Source organism: Equus asinus, chromosome 10 (genome assembly GCF_041296235.1).
Source record: "Equus asinus isolate D_3611 breed Donkey chromosome 10, EquAss-T2T_v2, whole genome shotgun sequence".
NCBI lineage: Eukaryota > Metazoa > Chordata > Mammalia > Perissodactyla > Equidae > Equus > Equus asinus.
Window position 1 is genome coordinate 33,451,868 of NC_091799.1, and position 20,447 is coordinate 33,472,314.

General features: G+C 36.3%; 1 protein-coding gene across 15 annotated transcripts in view; it reads left to right on the forward strand.

The window, feature by feature from the left end:
• The window catches only part of LPAR1 (lysophosphatidic acid receptor 1), a 218,424-nt gene extending 211,251 nt beyond the window's left edge, over positions 1–7,173 (forward strand). For all 15 annotated transcript variants that reach the window (XM_070519011.1, XM_070519014.1, XM_070519013.1 and 12 more), the window contains one exon: positions 4,745–7,173. In XM_070519011.1, coding sequence (XP_070375112.1) covers positions 4,745–5,046 — 302 coding nt within the window. In that variant the 3' untranslated portion in view covers positions 5,047–7,173. The remainder of the gene's footprint in view (positions 1–4,744) is intronic.
• The last annotated feature ends 13,274 nt before the right edge of the window (positions 7,174–20,447 follow it).

Genomic DNA, 20,447 nt, shown 5'->3' on the forward strand with positions numbered 1-20,447 from the left:
TGAGGCCAAAGGAGAGGTTAACTTGGACACAGCACCGGTGGAGAATTGATTTAACTTGACTTGTTTTAGATCCGTGGGACGTCTGATTTTTTTTTTTTTTTTTGGAAAAACACAAATTTGCCAGCCAGACTGGAAATGCTTTCTGTTTTTTTCATCAAAAATCTTGGGCTTTCTCCCTAGAGGTCTTCTTTGTCAAAGACTTTTCTTCTCTTTAACTTTGGTTCTTATGTTCCCTATGTAAGCAAAGTTCAACGAGTAGGGAAAAGTCACTCTAGAAAAAAGACTCTAATTGTGGGAGCAGATGGTACGTATTAGTCAGCTGATGGGGTTGTGTCGATTTGAGAGAAGATGCGGTAATATGATCTTGTTCTGCAGCTGTGACCTGTTGTTCCAAAACACCTCCTTCCTCCCTGCTTTTTACATCTACATTCCAGCACCTCTCCATCCATCTTTGTGGGCATTGGAACCCTCACAGATTGATTTGACAGATGTATAAGAAAGGAATGAAGCTCGCTCTAGGAAGAGCCATTTCTGCTGTTTATTCCAGCCCACAGATGTTTTTTGAAAATCCTTCTCCCCATGTTCCTTGTAATGTTGGCAAATCATGCAGAGTGTAACCATTCTTGTTCAGCACACTAAGAGCCAATTTCCCAGGGCTCAAATTGCCATAAGCCTCTCGTGATGTCTTTACAGCATCTCCATCTGAAGTCTTGCTGGTACCTCAAACTAAAGATATATGGAACCAAGGTCATCATCTCTGTTCTCCTCAGAAAACACTAACTAACCCTTTCTCTTGTTATTTCCTCCTTCAGTGAAAGATAGAACCGTTCTTCCTTCACCTAAATGGAAAAATCTAGGAGTCATCCTAGACTCTTTTTATCTTTCTCATTCATTTCATGCAATCTATGTCCTAAATACTTTCCAAATCCTTCCATACCTCTCTTTCCACATTGTCAATACCTGGATTCAGCCTTTCATTATTTCTCCTCTGGATTTGGAAACGTCTGAGGTTCTTTCCTTGATTTTTATCCAGATCATTTTCTTCTTCCATTCTGTTACAGTGTTGTATATTAAATGAGACTCTGACCCATGAGGCCAATGAAATTAAAATCTTATAGGAGGAGGTACAAGTGAGGATCATTGCTTCTTGTAAGCTCTGGGCTCTTGTAATATGTGGCTAGGTTTGAGAATCAGTGTTGGACTAGAGGAATTTCAAATGTCGTAGCCAGATACACAAGGTCTTCATGACCTTGGACATCTTATCTTCTGCTACTTCTGCTTCTGACTTCATAATAAGTTACCATAAACTGCTTGTGCTTCCTCTTACTTTCATGCTATTGCACAGCATCCTTTGGTTTTAGGCCATGGTCTGTGGGGATTCGTCCATCAGAAATATTCTGGAAATATACAAACTACCTAAAGCCCTGTCCCTACTGAGTAGCACGTTGTTTTATTTGCCGTTTTGGTATAGGGATTGAGTTGACCCATGAGAACCTCCACAATGATTTGGGGCTTCTATGCTTGTCTGTGTTCCCTCTCTTTTCCTTCTTATCCTCCTTATATCCAACTGCAAGTCCTTGTGATCTCTCATAATCAGGATGGTATCATCTCAGAGCTTTTTGAAATGCCAGGTCTCTATGGTCCAAAACATGCTTCCGTCTTCTGCCCTGGAGGAAATCTGCCCTGGTACTGTGCCGCACCCTTTTCACACATTGTGCCTCCCATAATGGCAATTGGTAGGGTACAGAGGGCTTTCACATGTTGTATCTCAGTTTCCTCCTCACCACCCGCTACCAGGCAGGCAGGGAGCTATTACTCCTCCACTTTACAGATATGGAGAAGGAGGTTCTTTTTACTCTTACTAACCTGATTTATAAGTGTGCACTTGAGTCTCTACAGATTACGTGTTGATAGGGTCCGCAATGCGCATCTCAAGTCCTATAACCCAGTTGAATTATGGTTGATTAGTTATTACTAAATGGGTTTGGGTGTAGTTTGTTTTTGTTTTTAGAAACTGGGAAGTAAGTCTATAACTTGAGCAAACTTGATTTCATAAAATTCACTCACTATTGATTAGAAGCCTAATCACCTTGGAATTTTCCAGGCTCCATTTTCCACTTCTGTAGTCCATCTTCATCTTCTGGTCAGTTTGGTCCCTGGCACCTCTGTGAAAGAGGAGGGAAGGGAAGAGAAGAAGGGAGAACTGTATGATTGGTTTTAGATGTTGATTTTTGAGGCCTGTACTGTGAGTCCCTGGAATTACTCCATTGAGTCTTGAAGATCCAAACACAGGGTGTTGGGACTGTATGGTTGGGCTTAATCACAGTACTAAAAACAGTTCCTTTCAGAGAAGAGGGGAGAGGACTCTGAGTTCCTCAGTGAAGTGTCCACATAGATTACTCCTGCATCAGGCCATGGTGTTTCCTACTTCCCATCTCTGATCTAGCAAGGCACCTTGCATTTTTTGGCCCAAAAGTAAGGCCCATGGGCTAGCCTCTGAAACCATGGGTTTATTGAAAATTAGAAGAAATTATAAACAATAAATGACTATATTTGAATTCTTTCTCTTTTGAATAAAGTCACGCAATTTGAGCAAGTCAGTGAGAATAAAGATGTTCCCTTCTGCTGCCTGGCTGGAGAAAAGGATCATTTTATTTAAAATAAATCTGTTGAGATGCATATTGCTGGTATCTAATCAAGCTCTGAATTTGAGTTCAATTAGAGCTTTGATGAAAGAAAGGGGAAAGGAAACTTGAAAGAATGCTCTTCCATTCATGAAGGGCCTGCGTGTTTTTAGTTTCCAAGTAAATAGAATAATGGGACCATGTATTTTCCATCCAAGCTTTTTCCACCCTGAGAATAATTCCCTTCCTGGCTTCTCAATGAATAATGCATTATTTCTGAAACCCATGAGGCATTCCTTTGATTTTCCTTTATGTTTAGCTTTCTGAGTGATTTTCAAGCAAGGAAATTCAAGGACTTGGAATGAATGCTTTATTAACATTTTTACTTGAAGTTCAAATAGCTCCTTGGCTATTATCTCCTGATATTTGAAATATTTTTTCTTCTCTCTAAGGCAAGTCTAAGGTATTGTATTTATTAGAAAATGAAGCACCTTGGACAGTCTTCAAAGTGAACAGCAGTTTAAAACCAATACACATTTGTGTTTTAGAACAAAGAGCTTTATGGGGGTACTTTTCTCCTTTCTTTATTTTCATTTCCCTGCTGAAAAGGTTCAAAAAAAGAAAGCTCACATTCAAGACTGGCTGTTTGGAGACTAAATCTCGTTTGTTTATATTTTGTGAAACTCATTCCTTGAGGCTAGTCCAATTCCATGACCCCAGTCCAAGCCTGCATGCACCTAGGCCAATACCATTTAAGTCTCAAGATTCACGTGCTTTTCTGTGATCACCCCTGTTCTCTGTCTGCCCATTGTGTAGCCTGATTATACATATGGCATGAGATGGAGGGGAGGTGAGGGCGCCTACCTGTTCCGTTGGCTCATGTTTTATTAGCCAAGACTCCGCAGCAGATCCTGGGGTAATATGGTGGCAGATTTTAATGCTATTTCACAACCTCCATTTCCCCTGGGAGCCAAATGAGTGATTTCTGAAACTAAATAAACTGGAATTAAGAATATAATCTATATTTCTATTCTTTTTTCAGTTATAGTAAAATCTGAATGGTTCAGAATAGTTGAAGAAAGAACCAAGTTGGTCTAAATTAGTAAAACACCTAAAGCATAAAATTTGGTTTAAAATAATTTTATTAAATTCAAGAAATAGGGAGTGTAACATATCATTTTCTGGAGTGTGGCCTCTGGAGCCAGTCTCTAAGAGCAGAAATTCTGAGGTTTGTCTCCTGTCTGTCACTTTCCAGTACCATGGATTTGAGTAAGATAACTTTTCTGGGTCTTAGTTTCTTCATCTGTATGGTGGGACTATAATTTCTATCTCATATGGCTCTTGTGCGGATTAAACGAGTTAATATTTGTAAAGCATATAGAAAAGCACTATGTAAGTGATTGTTGAATAAAAATAAAAGTAAACATACATCTTATCATTGGAAATTGCTATTTCCAAAGAGGTCCATGCTACTGAGTAGATAATAACAATATTGTCGTTATTATTGTTATTGTTACTGCTAAGATATACTGAGTGATTATTATCTTAGCACTCGTTTACTCTTTACAACAAACCTAATGAGGTAAATATAATCATTTCTATTTTTCACTTGAGAAAACTGAGGTAAGAACGTAATGGCTTGAGTTCACCCACTTTATTAAATGGCAAAGCAAGGATTTGAGCCCAGTCAAGGTGAATCCAGAAACTGTGCCTTAACACTAAAGGACATTTGTCACAGTGCTTATCTTTTGCCTGAAAATAATATGCTGTTAAAAACCATATTTTTATAAGCACTGAAGTTTGTATCCTGAAGGCAGTTTTTCACGTCTTAATTGCATAGCAAACTCTGTGTTTTGCTCAAGGTAATCATCATCAGTGTCTCATCAATACTCAATTTTAGTAGGGGCTGAATTAATGAGAGTTCATTAAACTGCTTATTTTATCCTTAAAATTTTTTTCTGATTATTGCAGATAATGAATACTGCGTGTCAGATGATCTGCTGGCTTCGAATCAGTATTTTTATATTGAACTGAAATCATTTTACTTTATGGTTGTTTGTTTCATAATTATATATTTTTGTTCTCTCTTTTTAAAATTCTCCTGGTCCTTGTCTTTGTAGGTGCCTTTATTATCTGCTGGACTCCTGGGTTGGTCTTGTTACTCCTCGATGTGTGCTGTCCGCAGTGTGACGTTCTGGCCTATGAGAAATTTTTCCTTCTGCTTGCCGAGTTCAACTCTGCCATGAACCCCATCATCTACTCCTACCGTGACAAGGAGATGAGTGCCACCTTCAGACAGATCCTCTGCTGCCAGCGCAGTGAGAACACCAGCGGCCCCACGGAAGGCTCAGACCGCTCGGCTTCCTCCCTCAACCACACCATCTTGGCTGGAGTTCACAGCAATGACCACTCTGTGGTTTAGAAAGGAAGCTAAGATGAGAAGCGAGCCATCATCCACTGAGGGATGAACAGCCTCCCCCTACCCAAATGCTAGGGCCAGGTGGCATGCGAGAGAGAGAGGAGAAATGAACTCATGTACTTAAACACTAACCAATGGCAGTATTTGTTCCTAGACCCAAGAAGACTTGATATATATTGAAAATTAGCTTATGTGACATCCCTCATCCTGATCCCCATTCGTTTTGAAAGTAGAAGGTGGAGATCTTGCAATGGAATTCATAAATAGACTCTGGAGTGTCCATTTAGACTACACTAACTAGGCTTCGAAAGATTTTGTGTGGTTTGGTGCAAGTCAGAATAAATTCTGACTAATTGAATCCACAACTTCATTTATATACAGGCTTCCCTTTTTTATTTTTAAAGGATACATTTCATTTAATAAACATGTTTATGCCTATCAGCATGCTTGTGATGGATAAGCCTAAGACTGTTTTTACACTACCATGACTCCATTTTTTTCCTTATTTAGGAAAACTGTAAATTAGAATTATTTTTTAGAAAGCATGCATATAATGTATGTATGCAGTATGCCTTACTTAAAAAGATAAAAGGGTATTAATTTTAAATCTTCTAGAAAAGAGAAGAACCTAGATTTCGAAGCCAGTATTTGTTTAGGTTATGAAACAAACAATGCTTTGATCACAACATGACCTTTTTTAAAAGTGTTGTAACACATATAAAACAGGGGGAATGTAAATTTATTACCAAAAGAATATGTACTCTAAGAAAGTCATAGAAGATGAAGCATAGTAATATTGTTCCACATATTTATAATAGCCAATACATTCTAATTATCAGTACGTCAGAGGAATTTTTTAATAGCCTGTGTTTTTCTGTATTATAAAATAATACATAGACATTGTTGTAGAAAACTTGAAAGATGCAGAAATGTATAAAACAAAAAAAATTACTGATAATATCACAACTCAGAAGTAACCACCGTTAACAGCTTTTCCCCCTGTGTATGCCTATATGTATATTATATACCTTTTTATATAATTGGGATAATATTGTAAACAATTTTATAACCAGTTTTTTTTCCACTGCAGAATTGCCACGTTTTCCTGTGGCATTAAAAATTTTACAAAAACATAATTTTAGTGGTTATATAATACTCCATTTAATGGGCGCAACTCAGTTTATTTAACCATTCCCATATTGTTGACTACTTAGGTTATTTCTAATTTTCACTATTATAAATAATGTTGCAAAACTTTTGTATATAGAAAACTTTGTCCATGTAATTGATTATTTACTTAGGACATATTCCCATGAAGGATTTTTTTAAAATGTGAAATGTCTTTTTATGCTCTTACCTTTTATAAAAAGGGATTTCTTGCTTTGTACCGCATTGGTGGCAATTGTGAGGAAAGCCAGTTAAATTACCTTTTTAGAAAGGAAATACAGTGGTTTCTTTAGTTTAGAGTGACTTTTTTTATATAACAAGATGGCCTAGAAACAGTCAACTGTCATAAATAACCAGGGCACCCTGGTTAATATGTCTAGCAATTCCAAATTTTGTTTGAGGGACTGATTCTCAGCTGTTGGTAGCCATGACTGTCATGTAGAATTGGAGAAAATGCAAAGAAATCAAACGTGCCGAGTGTAGAAAGGATCTTCATATTAAATAGCTTGGACCCTTCTGTATCAGGCAAGTAGTGTGTGTCAGTGTGTGACTGGATGCCATGCATTATCTACGTAAGCTAGTAATCGCACCAGTTTGTTATAGTAAGTAACCAGCTAAGCCACAGTCATGAAGCAAGTATGGGAAAGTCAGGAGTACGTTTAAGAGAAAGATGTCCAGAAGAAAAATGGTTGTGTAGGAAGGGGGAAGTCAGTGCATGGGCACCATTCGAGCAGAGGGCAGACTTGTAAAGTGCCCAAAGTGAAAAGAATGTGAGGAACCAGTTAGCAGAAAGATGTTTGCACATACTTTATACAAACTACAGAGCATCTTATATTGGAAGTGAAAGCAATGAACTTGGACTTTTACTCATGTGCATATATTCTGAAGGCAATATGGACTATTTGAAATTAAAAACATACTAATTGGACCTTAATAAATCATTCTCAATCCGTGTTTTGGTAATGTGTGGTTCTGGTCAGTGCTGTCTCTCTTGTTGGAGAGTCTTCCGGTTTGAATTGCGTGGTGCTTTCCTTCTGTGACCTCTTTTATTTCACTGCCATGAGGGCCAGTGAACTTTGAGGTGAAGCCGTCATATGCTTCCCCAGCTCAGAACTGCTTTTTTCAACCTAACAAGTCTTTCCAGTGTCCAAGAGACGGTGGTTAATGTTGTACGAAAGGAGGGATAACATCTTAGGACAATACTTTACTTCAGTGGTGAAACTGTTAGAATGAGTGTCTTTTGGAAAAACTCTGATTTTATAAAAGCTTATGATGACTTAATGGAAAATGCTCACTAGGAGTTTATCAAGTTACAATGGTCTTTCTGCTTATAGATTTAATAACGAGATAAAAGTGATAAGTATCTTGCAGTTATATGCTAATTGTATTCTTTTCAATATATTGCTAAGAGGTTGGAAAAAGATAGGTTTATGTAAATGAATGCCTCCATGAGTACTGGAAGAGAATGCTGAATCTTAATTTTAGGTGGATGTAAGATTGTTAGAAATCAAATGTTTTGGAGCTCTTCTTCACAAATTACCCACTTCTCACATATTGCTTTTTTTTTTTTTACTAGTGAAACCATAATTTCCTACACCCAAAACCTCAGCTAACATTTTATAATTAGTCTTGTCAGTTTTCCCATTCTCGTTCCCAATTAACTATTACTTTAGGTTCCACTGTTCATCTTTCTAATTTATTCTATTAGTCTCTCCACTGCTGAAATGTAATTTTGTGATATTGTTTCTAGCCTTTCTTAAACCCAGAGTGTGACACGTGCTAGATAAAAGGCATAGAAATGCTTCTTTATCAGGTCCATTCATTATACCAAGGTCGGCAGAACGTTTTTATGTCAAGATCTTTTGAAACAAATTGCTTGTTTTTTAACACCAATTGAGCATCACCTGATTCCAAACCCTTGGAAGGACTGGGGTTTGTGTATGGGGATTGGCTTGGATTTAGGGACCATCTAACAGAAGAAATGTGTGTAACTTGGAGCCAGAATGGGTCATCAGTCTTCCAAAGCAGGGAGCATTCATTTTATAATATTCACCTGTACATTGTGTAGTCTATGTATAAAATTCTCTAATTCTTTCCTTAAATTATAAGATTCCTATTCATAGATTATTTACTAATAATCTATTTAATGATGTGGCATGTGAAGACCAAAATCTAAAGCAGAGGCTAGCGAACTAAGACTTAATGGCCAAATCCCTCTCTTTTTTTTTCCCTTTGGTGAGGAAGATTGGCCTTGAGCACATGTGTTGCCAATCTTCCTCTTTTTGATTGAGGAAGATTGTTGCTGAGCTCACATCTGTGCCAGTCTTCCTCTGTTTTGTATGTGTGATGCTGCCACAGCATGGGTTGATGAGTGGTGTGTATGTCCATGCCTGGGATCTGAACCGGTGAACTCCAGGCCACCAGAGCAGAGCACACGAACTTAACCCCTACACCAGCAGGTTGGCTCCCAAACGCACCCTTTTTTGTATGATCTATGAGCTAAGGATGAGTTTTACATTTTTAAATGATTGGGGTAAAAGGGACTATTTTGTGACACATGAAAATTCTATGAAACTCAAATGTCAGTGTCCGTAAATAAAGTTGTACTAGAACACAACCACACTCACTAGGTTGTGTATTGTTTATGGCTGTTTTTGTACAACAGCAGAGTTGAATAGTTGCAACAGATTGTCCCTCAAATCTAAAATATTTACTATCTGGCCCTTTACAAAAAACGTGTGCCAATTCCTGATTTGGAGAAAATTCCATTTTCAATCATGCTATCCTCATTTGACTAAGTTCATCGGAAGAGGAAGGAGAGATTGGGGACAGCATGATCTCTCAAGCTCCAGATTGCAGAGAAAATTATCTGTTGCATTTTTTATAATAAACATGATTTTGAAACAATCTCAGAGTTCACCAAATTTATGGAACATTTTTCCTGAACTGTTTGTAATTCGCCAACATGATGCCCCATTATCCTTGAATAAAGAGTAATTCCTCCAGACAAGGACATTCTCTTTCAGAATCTCGATACGACCATCAAAATCAGGAAATTAACAATGATACATAAACTACCATTTAATTCACATACCCCGTTCAAGTTTAACCAATTTTTCCAATAATGTTTCTTATAGCAAAAAAATCCAGTCTAGGATCACTTTTGTATTTCGTTGTCATATCTCTTGAGTCTTCTTGAGTCTAACAGTCCCTCAGTCTTTTCTCAACCCTAATGACCTTGTCATTTAGAGATCACAAGTCAGTCATTTTACGGAATGTCCCTCAATTTGGGTTTGTCTGATATTCATGATTAGATTCCTATTATTTATCTTTGACAAAATAACATAAAAGCGCTCCTGTGGTTCTTCTCACTGCGTCCTGTCAGGGAGAACATGATGTTGTTTTGCTCCATTACTGATGATCTTAACTTGGATTACATGATTAAGGTGGTATCTGCCAGGTTTCTCCACTGTGAAAAAACTGTTTTTGTTTTCCTTTGTAATAAGCATTTTGTAGGAAATGTTCTGTTCCTCATCAAAGTTGAACATCTAGTCTTAGCATTCATTAATATTTCTTGGATGAATTAATCATTACGCTGAGGCTTGCCTAATGATGAATTTCTAATTCTCTTTTCTAAATTTATTGTCAATTGTGAGAAAAAGTTATGTCCTCTCCCATTTTCTTATTTATTTATACCAGTATGGGCTCATGGATTCCAGTCTTATCATTTTAAAATTAAACTTTCCTTCTGAGATCACTTTAGATTCCTTTGCAGTTGTAAGAAATAATACGGAGCAATCCTTGTAACCTTTACCCAGTTTCTCCCAATGGTGGTATCTTGCAAACCCAAAGTATAACACGACAACTGGAATATTGACAGTCAAGGTACAGAATAGCTTTATCACCCCCAGCATCCCTCCTGTTATACTTTTGTAGCCACACTTATCTCCCTTACCTCCATCCTGACCCCTAGCAACCACTAATCTGTTCCTCATTTCTTCAATTACATTTTAATTTTTTTATACTGAAACTTCTAAAACTTCCTTACAACCATCATTTCAGGATGTGAGGCTGGTACTCTGTGGAGGAACATCCCTTCCTTCCCTTTAATGTAAGGATACTTCGTATATTAATGTATTTTATTTTAGTCTGTCTAGAGAGAGTTTCGTGATTATAAAATCTACACAAACTTATAAATATTTTGAAAAATACATAAATGAATAAAAATCTCTCCTGTAGGATGGAAGCTAGACCCCAGGTATCTGTTACACACATTACCTGATAAACCTAGACATTCACAAAGTGATGTTCACATCTTGTTTTGTGGAACTCTCAATGTCTTCCCATTGGCATCGCCGGAGCCAGACTTTGTATTACTTTATCTGACATTTTTAATAATTGGTTGCCATCTTACCTCTTAACTTGCTTCTTCTTTCAGGAAAGGAATCTCATTTTACTTTGTATTCTCCACCTCACGTAACACAGTGCTAAGTAGTGCTTAATATTTGCTTCTTTCAGTGAAAGGAAATGTGTGCGCCACAAGTAAAGGCATTCTTCACCAAGAAATGCTCCTTAGTTTCACAACCCTGGTAAAGGCTTTCCTTCATGTTTAAGAATATTGCAATTAAAATTAAGTAGAAACAATGAAAAACTAAGGTCATGGCCCTTGATGATGTTTTACCAAGATTAGTTTGTGTTTTCTGGTGTGACTTTAACTTATTTTGATATGCTTTGGAAGATTTTTAATATTACTGTATGTTGAATTTGTAATATCTACAACTTACAGAACACATTCATATAATTTGTATTTTGATCTTTGCAATGACCCTGTTAGACATGAGGAAACTGTCTCAGAGGAACCATTGGGGGCCTAATATTTGTTGTCTATAGAATTATTTGAACCTAATTACATGTTCTTTATATTGCAATCCATAATTCCTCAAATGTATCTATCTTGGCTCCCCAAATAAATTGAGATCCATGAGAGGTACAATATTTTACATTATTTTAATCCTTTAAAGACCTTAGCACAATAAAAGTAATAGAAGATAACATGAGGTCATGAACAGGTGTGTGAATTGTCCTGTGTGGGTGCTCATATTGTTGCAGGTATGCCTATCAATGTCCCAAGCTAGTTATAAATTCTTTAAGAATGAGACAATCTTATACTTTCTGCCTCCTTTTTATGATCCAAATGACTGGAACAAAACTAAAAATATGGTGCTGTTTACTAAATGGTTCTTGACTGAGAACTATAAGACCATAATTAGCTGTTATAGTTGTTATTACTATTATTCTTTATTCATTCACAAGTACTTTTTGGGAGCCCTCTATATACTAGGCCCATAGGACACTGCTGTGAGTGAGATATGCAAGATCTTCAATGGAGCTTAGGATTCAGTAGGAGTGAGGGAGAAATAAGTTAAAAATAAAATTAAAAATTATATTGAGTCATGAAGGAAACTATGGCTTGACACAGAAATTAAAGGAAAAAGGGATAATGAAGGTGGGGAGAGGAACCACCTTTGGAACGATGGTCTAGGAAGGCTCCTTTTTAGGACAGGAACTGTTCTCTTAGAGCCCTCACCTTGAGTCTCAATTGCACAGAGGTGTGGCTTTGTCAAGCTCTTGAGCTTGCATCCACTCTGGTAACTAGTAGACATCAAAACAACCCATTAGAAAAATAGGCAGGGGAGATAGAAATTCCTGGAAAGATGTGTAAATGCTTGGCAAGAGAATGCGTGTCATTTTGGAAAGAAGACCAAGTGTAGACTGAGATTGAAGCTTGAAAGGTGGCAGGCATGGTGTCTTGAGTGATTTTGAGAGTAATTTTATCCTGAGAATTACGGGGAATGGATTAAAGGATTTAAGTAAAGGAGTGGCACAGTCTGGTTTACATTTCAGAGTAAATCCAAGAGAAGGAAGTCTGGAGGCAAAAAACAAGATGAGAGGCTGTCACATTAACCGAGATGAAAGATGAATGGGGTAATAGAGGTGCAGAGAAGGAGATAGGAATGGATTCAAGAGCTGTTTGGGACCTGGTGATTGTGTGGGTAAAGTCATAACTGAGGTTACGAACTCGGCCACTGGACAGATGGAGATGCAATATGGTGAGATAAGGAACATAGGATGAGGAGCAAGTTTACAGGAAAAAGATAGTGACTAAAGTTTGAGATATCTATGAGCCATGCAAGGAGAATGACAAAGTAGGGAAGTGGCTATGTGATACATGAAACTCAAGATACATCTCTGGTCTGAAGATCTAGATTTTGGAGATTTATTTCTTCGCTGTATCCTGTGACATTCCTCCTCAAGATAGAAAGCACAGGGCCTTTGATCTGTTTGAGTAGGAAGAAAGGAAGAAAAAGAAGGAAACAGGGAGAAATAAAAGAGTAGAGCTTAATATCCAAATATTATCCAGAAATATGTGGCGATGTTTCTTTTTGACAGGATAAGGTTAGCTATATATAACATAGTTGGTTTTTTTTTACTTGATAATACATTACAGAGATATATCCAGGTTGGTAAATCTGTATCTGTGTAATTGAGGTAGAGATTTTTAGAGTTCATCCGTATCTTATTTTCCCCTCCTTCCTTGGCTCTTGGAAAACTACAATTCTGTTAGGCGAGCCCATGTGACTAGTCATGGCCAGTGGACTGTGAGTGGATGTGACAAGTGTCTGTCATCTCTAGGCTGAGGAAGTAAAAAGTCCATGTGCTACTCTCCAGATCTTTTTTTCCATGAAAGCCAAGCAGAGAGATGTGACCATGAAGAGAGAGACTTCCCCAGCAGCCTGGGATCTTGAGTGACCATGTAGAGCGAAATCCCTGCCAACTATCCTGAATGTATAGCATGATCAAGAAATAAACATTTGCTGTGTTCATGGGGAGATTTTTGTGGTCCATTTGTTACTGCATCATGACCTAGTTTATACTGACTAATAGTATTAAATTTTGATGAATATTAGAGTTCTTTCTAATTTTTTGCTTTTCTGGATCATGGGGAATGTACATTTAAATTTTTAACTTTGGTAGTGAATACCAAAATAAATTCCAAAATATTCTACCAGTTTATAGTCCCACAGCATATGAGAACATTTTTTATCCATGTCTTCACCAATACTGGATGCTACCAATCTTTGAGGTTTCTTTAGCTGAAAGAGAGTTTGGATGAAAAATCCCAAAATACTTAGAGATAAAGCACTTCTAAATAACATATGGGTAAAAGAAGAAATCTTAAGATAAATTTTAAAATATTGTGAACCTAATAAAAATTAATATATAGCTTATCAAAATTTGTGGGATGCAGTGAAAGCAGTGTTTATAGGGAATTTTATAGCAGTGAATGCATGTATTCTAAAAGAAGAAAGATCTAAAATCAGTCATCTAAGCTTCCACCTTAGTAAACTAGAAAAAGAAGAGCAAAATAAAACCAAAGTAAGTAGAAGAAAAGAAACAATAAAATTGGAGCAGAAATCAATGAAATTCAAAACAAAAAATCAATAGAGAAAATCAAAAGCTGGTTCTTTGAAAGGATCAATAAGTTGATAGGCTTCTAACCAGGCTAAAAAAAGGGCCACAAATTACTAATATCAGAAATGAAAGAGGGGACATCACTATCGATCCCATGGACATTAAAAAGATAATAAAGGAATACTGTGAGCAACTCTATGCTCAGAAATTTGATATTCTGGATGAAATGGATCAATTCCTTGAAAGTCAATCTGCCAAACTCACACAAGAAGAAATAGACAATGTGAAAAGGACTGTATCAAAGAAATTGAATAAAAAAATCAATAACCATCCACAACAGAGCATCAGGCCCAGGTTGGTTCACTGGTGAATTCTACTTAAGAAAGAAATTATAACAATTCTCTACAATCTCAGAAGATAGAAGCAGAGGGAATACTTCCTAACTAATTCTATGAGGCCAGTGTTACCCTAATGCCAAAACCAGACACAGACATTACAAGAAAAAGCTACAGACCAATATCTGTCATGAACATAGATGCAAAAATTATCAATAAAATATTAGCAAATCAAATCTAACAATGTATAAAAAAAATTGTACACCATGATCAAGTAAACTTTATCCCAGATAAGTGAAGCTTGTTAAACATTCAAAAAGTAATGTAATCCATCACACCAACAGGAAAAAAATAAAAGTCACATGATCATATTGATAGATGTGGAAAGGGCTTTTGACAAAATTTAGCACCCATTCATGATAAATAACTCTCAGTAAACTAGGAATAGAGAAGACCTTCCTCAACTTGATAAAGAATATCTACAAAAAAGCTACAGCCAACATCATACTTAATAGTGAGAAATTCAAATCTTTCCCACTAAGATCAGGTACCAGGCAAGGATGTCCCTTCTCACTACTCCTTTTCAATATTATACTGGAAGTTCTAGCTAATGTACTAAGACAAGAAAAAGAAATAAAATGTATACAGATTAGGAAGGAAGAAAAACTGTGTTTGTTCTCAGATAACATGATTGTCTATGTAGAAAATCCAAACAAATCAACAACAAAAAAAGAATAAGCGATTATAGAAAGGTTGTAAGATACAAGATTAATATGCAGAAATCAATTATGTTCCTATATATCAACAATGAGCACGTGGAATTTGAAATTAAAAACAATACCACTTACGTTAGCACCAAAGAAAATTAAATACTTAGGTATAAACCTAGCAAAACACGTACAAGAGCTATACGAGGAAAACTGCAAAACTCTGATGAAAGAAATAAAGAAAAACTAAATAAATGGAGAGCTATTCCATGTTTGTGTATAGTAACTCCCTATTGTCAAGATGTCAGGTTTTCCCACATTGATCTATAGATTCAATGCAATCCCAACCAAAATCCCTGCAAGATAGTTTGTAGATATTGACAAACTGATTCTAAAGTTTGTGGAAAGGCAAAAGACCCAGAATAGCGAACACAAGATTGAAAGAGAAGAAGAAAAATGGAGAACTGACACTGTCCAACTTCAAGATTCACTATAAAGCTACAGTCATCAAGACAGGCTGATATTGGTGAAAGACTGGACAAATAGATCAATGGTACGGAATAGTCTAGAAATAAATGGTCAACAGGTCTTTGCCAGAGGAACAAAGGCAATATAATGGAAAAAAGATAGTCTTTTCAACAAATGGTGCTGGAACAACTGGATATCTACATGCAAAAACATGAATCTAGACACAGACCTTACACTCTTCACAAGAATTAACTCAAAATGGATCAAAAACCTAAATGTAAAATGCAAAACTATAAATCTCCTAGAATTTAACATAAGAGAAAATTCAGATGACGTTGATTTTAGCAATAACTTTTTAGATACAATAACAGAGACATGATCCATGAAAGAAATAATTGATAAACTAGACTTCATTAAAATTTAAAAACATCTGCTCTGTGAAAGATGCTGTCAAGAGAATGAGAAGATGAGCCACAGCCTGGGAGAAAATATTTGCAAAAGATGTATGTGATAAAGGATTGTTATCAAAACTATACAAAGAACTCTTAAAACTCAGCAATAAGCAAACAATGCAGTTTAAAAAATGGGCGAAACACCTGAAATGGCACCTCCCCAAAGAAGACATATAGATGGCGAATAAACATATGAAAAGGTACTCAACATCATATGTCATTAAGGAATTACAAATTAAAAGAACAGTGAGATACCACTACACGTCTATTAGAATGGCAAAAATCCAAAACACTGACAACAATGAAATGCTGGTGAGGAGGTGGAGCAATGCAAACTCTCATTCATTGCTGGTGGGAATGCAACATGGTGTAGCCACTTTGGAAGACAGTTTGGTGGTTTCTTACAAAACTAAACATACTCCTTTCATATGATCCAGCAATCTTTCTCCTTGATATTTACCCAACGGAGTTGAAAACGTATGTCCACACAAGAACTTGCACATGGGATGTTGATAGAAGGGACACTTTTTAGTTTTTTAGAAGCTCTGCTGTTTGGATGGCTCTTGGAGGCACCAACATAGATCTTTCTGAAATCTGAAGACAATATTATACAGTCACAAGCTTAACTTCATCTTTAGCCCATGTTTTCCTCAATTTTTTTTTTGCCTGAAGGCATTTTTTACTTAGCATCATTTGCCATTTCTAGAAATTGACAGTTTTCAAACCAAACAATTTCTGGATCCTTTATATTTAACAGTCTTTTCTTTAGCTCATCTCTCTCCTGTCACATTTTACTATAAATGGCAAAAACCTCCAACACATACCTGGAAATCTCCTTAGTTAAACCACCCAGTTTATAGGTACATGGTCTACTTTCCATGTTACTGTAGGTGTCAGAGTTACTAAACTTTCTGCGACTATTTTAAAAGGATCTCCTTTCCTCCAGCTTCCAATACCATTTTTATCACTTTGAAGTCTTCACCAACAGCAGCCTTGAAGCTCACATTTATGACTCCAGATTTAGAAATTTCCCATTGTCACTTCTTTGGTATTATTAGAATATTACAGTCATGTACCTCAAACATTTTGGTCAATGACAGACTGCATATCCAATGGTGGTCCCATAAGAGTAGTACTATGTAGCTGAGATGTGTAGTAGGCTATGCCGTCTAGGTTTGTGTAAGTGCACTCTATGATATTCGCACAACGACCAAATTGCCTAATGACCCATTTCTCAGAACGTATCCCCCTTGCTAAGCAACATATGATTGTATTGAATAATTTCTTCTGATGTCCCCCAAAGTTCAGTCCTGTGCCTAGTCTCTTCTTTTCCTATCTTTTCTTACTAGGTACTCTCATCTAGTTCCATGACTTTAAAAACGTCTATAAGCTGACAACTCTTAAATTTTTGTCTGTGATCACTGCACAGGCTCTGGAATCCATACATTAAGGTTCCATTAAGGAGGGCATGGGAAGGTTAACGGGATGTCATGTGTAAAAGTTTTAAAGCGTGCACTTAAGTACCTGAAAGATTATACACAGGGAGCATGAAAAAAAGGGGCTAGAGTTGGGATAATTATTAGGAACATATTAGACAGAACCATGTAATTCATGCTAAGGAGTTTTTCCTTTGTTCTAAGGGCAATGAGTACTCAAGGGCTTCAAGTCTGGGAGGGAAATGATGAGATATATAGGTTCAAAAGCTTGCTAATTGGATAATAGTTAGAAGGGGGCATGAGTGGATGAAAGGAGACGAGTAGGATGCTACTCATGTATCTGAAGTGAAAAATGACGTTAGCTCAGACTAGGGTATTGGTGGTATAGATGGAAAGAAGTGGGTATATTCCAGCTATATGTAAGAGAGAAAACCAAGCAAGATTTAGTAATTTTTATGAGATATATGTTATAAGGGAAAATGAAATAATAAAGAAAATTCTCTTGCCTCTGACTTAAGTAGCTGCATGGCAGTGGTGCCATTTACTAAGATAGGAAAATTTAGAGATGGGGCAGATTTGGGGTGAGGGTGGGGAGAAGAACATGAGCTCATTTATAGACGAGTTTGGTAGTTACTACATCTGGGATATCTACGAGGAGGTCTGTTTACCTCTGAAGCACAAGACTGCGTGTGTGTTAATAAGTTTCTCTCATTAAAAAATATCACGTTTGTATTGGTTATATTCCTATCTCACTATTAATGTATTAGTATTTCCTCTATTTCTTGATTAGCTGTGCCAGAGGTTGTCAAATGTGTTAGTTAGTATTTTCCACTGCAACAGCTCCTGGGTTTTGTTATTCCTCCACTGTCTTCTTATACCTGAATTCATTAATTCTCAATTAGATTTTCATTAATTCTTTTCTTTTGATGTCCTTGCCTTACTTTATGACATGTGAGTTGAATGTTCCATTACGTATAAAACGTTTTAAAGATGTGAATTTACCTAGAGTCCTGAATTCAGATTTGGAAGAATGTATTAGATTTTGTTTAATTTAAAATTAATTTATTATACAAAATTTAAATTACCATTTCACACAGAATAATAGAGAAAGGAATGATAAACTCAGAATGATTATATCTATAATTCATAACTTTAAAAAATCAATATAACTCCCTAACTGAAATATAATGGAAAGTATATACAAGGTGTTTCAATGTATAAATGCTCAGAAAAACACTACAGAAGAGGAGATAACGAGGTATCAGATGCCTGCCCTACTTAGGTTGAATAAGTTTAGATTTAAGAGAAATAAGACATTATTCAGCCAAATACAGTAAATCTCATCAGTAATACAATCAGTGAAGTCCAACAAATTTAATGACCTTAAATGCAGTGTCACATTATTTAAAGGTCAATGAAATGATTAAGGCAAAAAGCAAGCAGTGAGCCATCTGAGATTTCCTGGGGTTGGCTGTGAGGGCTCAAACCATGCCCTCCCTTTTGCAGTTTGGAGCCTCCTGGTGGCAGTTGTCCTGCTCCAGCTCCATAGTGAAGGGAAGAATTCCAAATCCTGTACTTTCGATTCTCCTTTGAACCGGATTGTAACATTTTACTGGTTCCCTCATTAATTAATGAACTGAATACTATCTTTGCCACGTGTTCATTTTATTTTTGTATGAGTCATGATTTTCTCTCTTGAAAAAAGATAATCACTTAGTACTATCATCTCCTCAAAAAAACATGGCGTTACTGCGCAAAGGCTGAGACCCGGTGAGTGGGAGGAGCTTGAGGGTCTGGGATGGAGAAAGTAGAGTGCGCAGAACTCATGGTCTACGGACATGTCAGAACCACAGACAGCAGCAGTGCATGCTGCAAACACAGAAAAGCAGGGCGGGACCAGCTACACCTAGGCAGAAGCCAGTGTCCAGTCCTCAGACACCAGGTGGGACAAGCCTGGAATCCTCGAGAGTCTCGGAGATGGACCACACCTCTTCTTTCCAGTGTCATGATATCCATGAGCTTCCTCGTGTATCTAGGTGACTCAAGCGAGAAGTTTCCAAGATAAAATAAAGGAGAAAATGGAGTGAGGAGAAAATTTTCCCAAAGGAAATTGAATTAAGCTTCAAAACTGTTTTAAGATAATTTTTGAAGTTACCTCGCGTGATCATTTTTTTCTACCACTGCATGGAAATAGGACCTCCGAGGTTTGAATTCAGTTATAAAGAAAGTCACATTTTTGCACCTCCAATATGTAACTGTAAATTGTAACATCACACAAGAATTGGATCACGCATACGTATTGCATCCTAATCTATTTTTTTCTTTCTTACTTTGGACAACTTTCATGCTTTTGCACACGTATCTCAACTTTTGAATTGCTGCATGATATTCCATTGTGTGCATGTACTGTAATTAAAATAACGCTTTGAGAACATTTAAATTTTTAAAATTTTTCCGTCATAAAAATTGCTGAAATATGAATCTTATGTATCTTTGTGCACTTGTCTAATTACTTCTCTAAGATAAATTTCGAGAAGTGAAATGACTGATACAACAATTGAAAATGTGTATTCAATTTTTGATATTACTTACTGGATGAACTTGAAGATTTCCAGTTATTAGGGAGCTCATTTCCCCATGCCTTCATTAATATTGGTCCTGAGCAATCTTTTGATTCTTAGCTAATTGGTATGTGTTTAACTATTTCTCACTTTTATTTTAATTTTGATTCCTTTTTTCGTTGGTGAGACTGAGGATTTTTTTCATAAATTTATTATTTTTCTTTGCATATCTTTTTACTATTTTTATGAGTTATTTGTCATTTTTAATTTGGAAGTTATACTAACCTTTTGTCTTTCTTATATGGTGAATGTTTTTCCTAGCTTTGAATATAACGTCTTTGGCAGCACAAAAGTTTTTCATTTTCCCTTCAATTCTGTATTATTTTTATTGTAGCTTCTGAATTTTGTGGCAAGATTAAAAATGTGTTGTTCTCCCCAATTTTGTAAATATAAATATGTGTTATAAATGCATGTGCACATAGGGAAACAAAGAATAGGAAAGAGAAAAAGTAGGCTGTTGATCTCAACTCTTACTTTAACAACTTATATATTATAATTTAATATTTATTTTAATTATTACAATGTTAAATATTTTAATATATGACATGGAAAATTACCCATACTATTCCTTTGTGTCAATACTTTTGTAGGTGTTCTCACAGATTTGTTCTATTTACAGTTTATCAAATCCCCATGAAACTTGAAAAGTATGTGAGTTCTTTGCTAGATATACGGTTCTATATTTTCTTCTAATAAAGTCTGTGATTGGGACCTTTAATTTAATATATCATAATTTATTCTCTTC